Here is a 9,288-nt window from a genome sequence, read left to right as displayed (position 1 = left end):
CCCACCCCTGTGCCTTACCGCAAGTTCTGCACATGCCACCCCCCCCACCTTCTCTCTCTCCCCCTCTCCACTCTCTCCCTCTCCACTCTCTCTCCCCACTCTCCCTTCCCCCTCTTCCTCCCCCTCTCCTCTCCCCCCCCTCCCCCCACCCCTCTCCTCTCCCCTCCCCCTCTCCCCTCCCCTCCCCCTCTCTCCCCCTCCCCTCTACCCCCTCCTTGCCGACTAAGATTGTTCACCAATCTGACATGTTTTTTCATATCTAACCGCTGGCCAGCTGATGACACCACACTGCCTTTGCTCGTGGCCCAGCCCCCCCCGGCTCTGGATTAAAGCAGCTGCTGTCAGGCGCACTGTTTTCCACGAGTTATGTCACCACCCTCTGGTCTGAAGCAGGGTCCTGACCCGAAACATCACCTATCCATGTTCTCCAGAAATGCTGCCTGACTCGTTGATTTAATACAGCACTAAGCCTTTTAAATCTTTCTTCTCTCACATTAAACCTGTGCCCTCTAGTTTTAGACTCCCTTTCCTGGGGAAAAAAGATGGTTATTCAGCTTATCTCTGCCCCCCATCCTTTAGGAAAGATCACAGTGGTGTTCCCCAAGGGACAGTGCTCAGATCAGTGCTTGTCTTGTTATATATTTGGATTTGAGTGTACAGGGTGCAACTTCCGAATATGCAAATCAAATGCGAGGCAGATGGTAACAGGCAGGCTAGTGGAAAGAGTGCATGTGGCAGAAGAAACTTAATGCTGAGAGATGTGAAGTTTTAAATGATAGGAAGATAGAAAAAAGGCAATATAAACTAGAGAGCACTACAAAAGGATAAAAAGGCAGATATCTGGATATCTATGTCCATTGCGCATTGGAAATGGCAGGGCTATTGAGAATTCTAGATTAAGTGGGACCCGTTGGGTCCCTGTCACACAGGAGGCTTGGTCCCCCAACACAAGATTACACCACACACATAGCCCCCAACTGCACAGGCGCAGCTCATTTCTCCTCATCGCTAGCACTCTCTCCCCCCCTCCTCTTCACCCTCCCTCTTCTTTCCCCTCTCCTCCTCCTGTCCCCAACCTCCCTTACCTCTCTCTCCCTTCTTTCCCCTACCCTCACTCCCTCCCTCCATAACTCCTCTCCCTTCCCTACACCCTCCTATCCCTCTATCCCCCACTCCTCACCTCCCCTATCCCCTACACTATTCCTCCTCACCTCCCCCACTGCCTTCTTCTCTCTCTCTATTCCCTACTCCCTACCTTCCCACTTCCCCCCCTCCCCTACTCCCCCCTCCTCTCCCTCTATTCCCTCTCCTCCCTTATTTTTTCCCTCTCCTCATACCCTCCCCCAATGCCGCCCTCATCTCTCCTTTTCCCTACCCTCAGTCACTCCCTCCATAACTCCTCTCCCTTTCCTACTCCCCTCCTCTCCCTCTATCTCTGCTGCTCCCCAACTCTCCCTCCCCAGGATCTCGAGGTTGCCACTCCTCTCCCTTATTGCGTGCCCCGTAGGAGCATCAGCCGTTGGCGCCCGGTGGGGGGAGGGTGGGGGCGGGGAGGGAAGCTTGGAGAAAAGACGGAGGAAGAGCCATGGGAGAGAGGGGGGTATCACAGGGTAGGGGGTCAGGAGCCAGCGAGGGGGACCAGAGGGGAAGGGGCTGAAGCTGCGGGGCATTGCAATGGCGGTGCATTTGGGACTCGCAGCATGTGCTTGGCGCTCTCCTCCACCGGGATCAGAGGGGTGGAGAGCGTTTCCTCTTTCCTACACCCGGGCCGGGCTGCATCCAGTCCCTCTGAAAATTGTTGGAGACTTCCGCTGGCCACCTACAGCGTCCTTCAGCACCAGTAAAGACGCGATGGCGCAGGAAGGGGCGGACCATCCTGCGGAGTGACAGGAGAAGAGATCAATCCACGCGGCGCTGACTGGCAGGAGAGATCAATCTGTGTACGTGCGTTTTTTATGATTTTTAAACCTCGCTAACTTTTACAGTATACTACCGCTCGGAACGAAACTTGTTGCACTCGCAGCATAGGAGAACGTTGAGTGAGCTGACGAAATATAGTAGCGCTATCGCATACCATTTTTGAGCAAATAGAAATACGCGCAAACCGGAAGAGCACAAGATCAGAGTTTTAGATATGTACGAGACTAAGTGGGACCCATTGGGTTCCAGTCACACTGGAGGCCTGCTCCCCCAACGCAACCCATTCCTCAACGCAACATTCCACCACTCACCCGTTCCACCAACGTAATATTCCACCACTCACACAAAGCCCCTAACTGTGCAGGTGCGGCTCATTTCCCCATATCCCCCAGCACTCCCTCCCCCTCCTTTTCATGTGTGGGAGGGAAGGATGGGGTGTATGTGGGCAGGGGAGTGGGGTGGGAGGGGAGGGGGGTGTATGTGGGCAGGGGAGTGTAGAAGAGGGAGAGAGGGTGGTGTGGAGGGAGGGGGGGGGGGGGGGGTGTGTGGGGGGGCAGAGTGTGGGGGCGGGGGGAATGAGGAAATATTATATAATAGAACTGCTCGGATAATGACTTTCATATCAGCTAAGTAATTTGCAAGAGAAAAGTTCAAGGCTTTCAGAAACACATGTCCCTGCAAGAAATGAAGTACAAAGAAACACACACAGGGAATCAAAACATGGAAACGCTAATCTGAACATGCATAGCTTTGTTTATTGCTTTGAGGTAATTATAACACTTTTGGTATAATTTGGTATAATCTTGTGTTCAGAGAGTAGCTTGTTAAATAGGGCCTCTTCTCAGGTCATAGGTCATTTGCTCTTTATGGCACATTCATGAGCTCCTGGTGTGACATAGAGATAAGGGTTTATGGCTATTTATACTAAGTCCGAGACAGACCCCAAGGCTGGAATATAATAGACTGTAATTCAGCTTTGGCTAAATTGAATTATAATTATGTTGAGATAAGGGATGAATGTGGATGAATGTGTGTGTAAGGGAATACGGTCACTTGAAGAGGAAAGAATCAGATTGATGGATATGTGACCTTCGTATGAGTTTGACTTATGTTTATAGAAAGTCGAAGAGGCGGCTGTACTTTGAGTTAGTCGTGTGAAGCTGTAGTTGTCCATTTGTTTTGTAATGTTTGTGAAGAGGCCTTGCAGATGAGATTGGAATTCTATTTCCCAGGGATAGCAGGAGAAGGGGAGGCTGTAAGTTAGAATGAAGCTGTATCCTGGCACGAAACACTTATCATCAATTAAGTTGACAGATATAAGACCCATGTATGCTTGGAGTTGGGAGGTGTGTGTGTGTTTGGAATTAAACTTACAAAGCTGTGTAATTCGTAAGAATAAGGCAAACTCATTTATTTAATGTTTGTAATACATAGGTAATAGTAGGATTGTAAGTAGGATTGTAAACATTAGACCTTGTTTAGAGTTGTAGAGATATCTTTCTTCTTGGTATGGAAAATGTGTTTTGTTTGTATGACATGGGTGATCATTGTATTATATGTGTATCTTATATTTTGAGGAGTGGTCACTGATAATTGAGCCTACTGGGGTTTTGTTTTGTTGAAATAAAATGATTCTGAACAAAGTTAAGTCACAGGCAAACGAGGGTTGTAAAATGAGGCCAGTGAAGGGGGAATCATGTGACTACTGTTGTAAATCACCGGAAGGACTCAGATGATTGGTTACTAGTTTGCCATACCCTCTGTATCACAAATGTCTAATACCTATATAATGCCTTGAGTTTGTACCAGAGCCACTGATTCCCTGAGCCTGCCCCAGAGCTGTGAGCTCTGTGTTGGAAGGTTCTGAGAATTGTCGCAGCGCTGCAATAAAGAATCGATTTCGACAACAACAAGTGTTTGAGTCAAGTTTTCTTGAATTTAGATTGACAAAAGAACTCAGTTTAACAGGAGTGCCTGCGAAGTTGATTTTACAGGATTTTAGTAAGGAAAAATTTGGATGGGATGAGAGTATAACTTCGTCTCACCGATGGACAGAATGGTTGTCAGATCTTAACAAGATCTCGGAGTTCAAAATGTACCTGTGCATGAAGCCTACAAGCTTTGGTCGAATCAGATATGCAGAGCTGTATCACATTTTTGACGCAAGTGAAAGTGGCTACACCACTGTTTCATATCTAAAACTGGAAAATTATGACAATAAAGTATATGTTGCATTCTTAATGGGAAAGGCCGGAGTGGCATAATTGAAGCAAATGACAATTCCTAGAATGGAACTTACTTAGCTTAGCTGTTAAAGTTGACATAACGCTGTAAAAAGAACTAAGGCATCAACTGGAACTGTCTGGAGCCTGTCTGGAGCTATCTTCTGGACTGATAGTACTACGGTGCTTAAATACTTAAACAATAAGAACAAACGTTTTTTGACATTTGTAGCAAACAGAATCTCTTTTGTATTGGGAGCTACTAATGTTTCACAATGGACATATGATAACACAAAGGAAAATCCTGCAGATTAAACTTCTAGAGGACTAACAGCAGATTACTTCTTGAGCAATAAGAGATGGATCAATGGACCGGAATTTCTCTGTAAGCAAGACAGAGAATGGCCAAAATTTGAGCTGGGATTTGAAATCCAGAAATTAAATAAAACATCACAGTGAACGTTATTCCTAAAGATTCATCAAACACAGTAAATGATTTAATTATCCACTTTTCATCATGGAAGAAGCTGGTGAATGTGGTGGCTTGGTTTCTTAAAGCAAAAACAAGGTTATTGCTGTTTGCTCGAAAAAGGAAAGAGATTGCTGAAGGTATCTTTGAAGAAGATCCTGAAATACTGAAGGAAAATGTTGAAAAGAAGATGCAAGTTTTTAAGGCATCTTACGACATCAAAGACAGAAATACAAAGAGGAAATATCGACGTTAGAAGCTGGAGTACATGGTGTCAAAAGAGACAGTCAATTGTACAAGCATGATCCGGAGGAAGGACTTCTGAGAGTGGGTGGTCGTCTAAATAGACTGGCAATGCATGAAAAGGCTAAACATCCTATTATTCTCTTGAAGGACTTTCACATATCAACATTATTGTTACGACATATCCATGAATTGATCGGACATGGAGGAAGAAGTTTCATGCTGTCAAAACTTTGGACTTTTGAGTTTTGGACTATATGCTGGAGATTATGCCTGATGTTAAGGGTTTGGTGCATACAGTATGACTTCAGACTAAGAATAGGTATGTTACAAAACTTACCTTCAGCGGCGCTGCAGTTCTGTCACTGCCCGTGTGCGCGACTTTGGCGCCTTTGAGAGGGCGGGCGGGTTTAAAATGCCGTTTTCTCCAGGCTGTTCAAATCGATGTTCAGCCTGTTTAGTTACTCAAGAAAAATCGCTCTGACATTCGTTCTCTGGAGTTATTTTTAAACTGCGCTGGATAATTTAATTGCTAGAGTAAATTAAAAATCACCTTCTAAAGCTGTGAACACCGACAACGGGACAGATCTCACGTAGGGGACAAGGCAAGGTACACTGTTTATTTTTACATTAAAAAGTGCTTCTTAAGATGCCTTTAATCAAAATTTTACGTTGCGAGAAGGTGACTTGGGACCCATACGAACCGACAATATTTTTCCTGCCGATATGGGGTTTAAATTCGCCGCAACGTTTCAATCGTTCGCGTCCACAAAATCGCACTCGCAAGATGATTTAAATAGCAATTCATTTACGGGAATTAAACACTAAATTCCTTCCATTTGGCCTATAAATTCATGACAATAATGCACACCTATGGAGCTATTGGAATTGGACGTATCCCAGTTCAGTTTGTTAAGGCAACTGCTTATTGTGGTTAAAACATTATAATAACCCGTACTTATTGCTGAGATGGGCAAAGGCAGTGAGGCATGAACAAGGGCAGCTGGACGAATAGTGAAAATGTCAGTTTTGAAGACTGTGAATGAAGATTGTTATTTGAAGACTGTGAATGAAGATTGTTATTTGAAGATTGTGAATGGATTTGGAGGCAACACAAATTAGGTAGAAGTTAAATTGTCAGCACACTGATGTTGACATGTTGTCAAGTCCATAACATTTCTGCCTGCATTGCAATAAAGTTTAAAAAGCTCACTTCTGTAAGTTAACAGTGGCTGCTCCTGTCACGCACACTATCAGGAGCACTAGGCATAGATGGCTTTGATCTCCACAATTCCCATCAGGATCCACAGATGCTATCTCTCCTGATGAGCTTCTCCTGCAGCCATTCCAGGACCGAGAATGCTATTTTGGCCTTGCTGTGGCTGAATGGTGAGGGCCCTTTATGAGTTGGAGACCTGGCATCGATTACCACAGGGACGACAATTACCACTATTAAACCCACTAATGATTGTGGAATACGTAACAGTTTAAGGGTAATTGTACACATGGATTTTCAGTGGAAGCTCAGTCATATACTGCTGTTCTTACTCCAGTAGATTTAGTGCTTCTAATTGGGGACAATACCATTTTTTGATAGCAGATTATTAAGTAGGAATGAATTTCTGAAGAAGGGTCCTGATCCGAAATATCTTGGATAGCCACATAGCTGGAAACATGGAACCTAAGGGGAGAACAGAAAGCGCTGGAGTAACTCAGCGGGTCATTCAGCATTTCTGCCGGACTGGATAGGCGACGTTTAGGGGCGGAACCGTACTTCAGACATAATTGTGAATGGTAGGAATGAAACGAAGACCCCCAACTCCCATTTCTCATATATTTTATGATAACTGGGGCATATGGCGCGCTTTAGTTTAGTGCCAAAGTTGCGGCGGAGAACAGAGACTTTCTGAGAGAGTGGATGGGAGCTGAATGGACAGTTCTGATGAATAGTCACCGACCTGAACCCTCTCCACAGAGGCTGTCTGACGCTCTCAGTATTTCCAACATTCTCCGTTTTATTGTAGATTTTCTATCTCTGCAGTGTTAAAAAATGACTTTTAGACCTGCAGACAACGGACACCGTCGGTTTGGTGGTTACCATGGCAGCACAGAGGGAGGCTGCCATTGGCCGGGCGGCCCGGGAGCGAGTAACCAACGGGGGCGGGGCCGAACCCCTGATTGACGGGTGCTGGAGGTTCAGGGGGCGGGGCAAGCCCTGAATTGACAATGACTGGGGAACCAAGGCTCAAGAGGACGGGGTGATAACTCAGTTACCATGGGGATCATCGCTGGGCTGATTAACGGGACAGTAGAGGGCAGAGAGTGGCCAGCACGGACCGTAACCGTGTATAAGAAAGAACTGCAGATGCTGGAAAATCGAAGGTACACAAAAATGCTGGAGAAACTCAGCGGGTGCAGCAGCATCTATGGAGATCAGGAATGGGTGATGTTTCAGAATAGGCGATGACCCGAAACATCACCCATTAATTTTCTCCAGAGATGCTGCCTGCACAGCTGAGTTAGAGACTCCAGCATTTTGTCTCTATCTTCGGTTTAAACCAGCATCTGCAGTTCATAGAAACATAGAAAATAGGTGCAGGAGTAGGCCATTCGGCCCTTCGAGCCTGCACCGCCATTCGATATGATCATGGCTGATCATCCAACTCGGTATCCCATCCCTGCCTTCCCTCCATACCCCCTGACCCCTTTAGCCACAAGGGCCACATCTAACTCCCTTGGCCTCAACTACCTTCTGTGGCAGAGAATTCCACAGATTCACCACTCTGTGTAAAAAATGATTTTCTCATCTCTGTCCTAAAATACTTCCCTCTTATCCTTAAACTGTGAGTTCCTTCCAACACGATTGAATAATTTGTTTTCGACAGCAGGGGGAGGGGCTAGGATGGAGTGACAGTTCCCGGCAAAGATCCTATAGCTATAGGATCTTTGGTTCCCGGGGCAGCAAGGGAGCGGGGCGTGATGCGAGTGACGGTTGGCGGGGCAGCAAGGGGGCGTGGTGTGAGTGACGGTTGGCGGGGCAACAGGCAGCGGGGGGGGGGGGGTGGTGAGTGACGGTCACCGAGGCAGCAAGGGGGGGAGGTGCGAGGTGGTGTGGAGTGACGGTTACCAGGGCAACAGGGGAGTGGCGGGTGTGGAGTGACGGTTACCAGGGCAACAGGGGAGTGGCGGGTGTGGAGTGACGGTTACCGGGGCAACAGGAGGAGGGACTACGGTGGAGTGGCGGCTCCCGGGGCGGTCAGTCCCCAGTTGCAGGCTGCAGTGGGTCTGTCGGTGAAGAGCTGCAGCATGAAGGATCCGATTGGGTTCTTGCGACGGCAGCAGGAAGCTGATACTGGGGATGCGGCCGAACGGTGGCAGAGGATGGAGACCTTCTACAATAGGAGGTGAGGCCTGGCTCTGCCCCTCTGTGAGGTGACCAAGCCCGGCCGGACAAGGGGTGGGGAGCTGCGCCAGTGCCCTCGGGAGTGGCGCCGGCAGGAGCCGGTGTAGGCCCGCCATCCCGCCTGCTCCCTCGGCCTCACGTGGCAGGAGCGAGCGGCTTCACTCTTCAGCGGGTGGGGTTGACCATCAGGCTCAGAGGAACATTTCGACCCCCAACATATCCTGGGGTTAATTTTGGTGGCTGTCCATCCCATCCGAGGCAGGGTTGGCAGTAACATAAGTTCCTGAGCATTGGCCTGCCACTCCTGGTTTATAATTCAAGAGCATGACTGGGCGACTTTCTTGTGTAGGAAGGACCTGCAGATGCTGGTTTAAACCGAAGTTGGACACAAAAAAAGCTGGAGTAACTCAGCGGGCCAGGTTGCATCTCTGGAGAGAAGGAATGGGTGACGTTTTGGGTTGAGACCCTTCTTCGGACTTCAGAAGTCCAGAACCGTCTGAAGAAGGGTCTCGACCAGAAGTATCATCCATTCCTTCTCTCAAGAGATGCTGCCTGTACAGCTGAGTTAGTTACTCCAGCTTTTTGTGTCTATCTTGGCAAATTTCCGGCTCGTGCAATGGATTATTTGAAGGGCTGATTGGGGAATTCGGGTCCTTGCACTATGTATTCATAGAAACAGAAAGCAGGAGTAGGCCATTCGGCCCTTCGAGCCAGCACCGCCATTGAATATGATCATGGCTGATCATCCAAAATCAGTACCCCATTTTGGGTTTTTTCCCCATATTCCTTGAATTCCATTTGCCCTAAGAGCTAAATCTTACTCTTGAAAACATCCAGTGAATTAGCCTCCACTGCCTTCTGGCAGAGAATTCCAGATTCACAACACTCTGGCTGAAAAATGTTTTTCCTCATCTCAGTCCTAAATGGCCTACCCCTTATTCTTAAACTGTGACCCCTGGTTCTGTACTCCCTCAACATCGGGAACAATTTTCCTGCATCTACCCTGTCCAATCCACTAAGAATGGTTATGT

The 9,288-nt window shown here is 47.5% G+C and overlaps 1 protein-coding gene across 1 annotated transcript in view; it reads left to right on the top strand.

Annotated features, from left to right (window-relative positions):
• The first annotated feature begins 8,078 nt into the window (after nucleotides 1–8,078).
• The window catches only part of LOC129708788 (26S proteasome non-ATPase regulatory subunit 13-like), a 36,997-nt gene continuing 35,787 nt past the window's right edge, over nucleotides 8,079–9,288 (top strand). The window contains exon 1 of the mRNA XM_055654757.1: nucleotides 8,079–8,258. Within this exon, the coding sequence (XP_055510732.1) occupies nucleotides 8,161–8,258 (98 nt within the window). The 5' untranslated portion in view covers nucleotides 8,079–8,160. The remainder of the gene's footprint in view (nucleotides 8,259–9,288) is intronic.

Source organism: Leucoraja erinacea, chromosome 24 (assembly GCF_028641065.1).
Source record: "Leucoraja erinacea ecotype New England chromosome 24, Leri_hhj_1, whole genome shotgun sequence".
In the NCBI taxonomy this organism is placed as follows: Eukaryota; Metazoa; Chordata; class Chondrichthyes; order Rajiformes; family Rajidae; genus Leucoraja; species Leucoraja erinaceus.
Note: the sequence above shows the minus strand (reverse complement) of the source record. Positions and strands in the feature narration are given on the sequence as shown.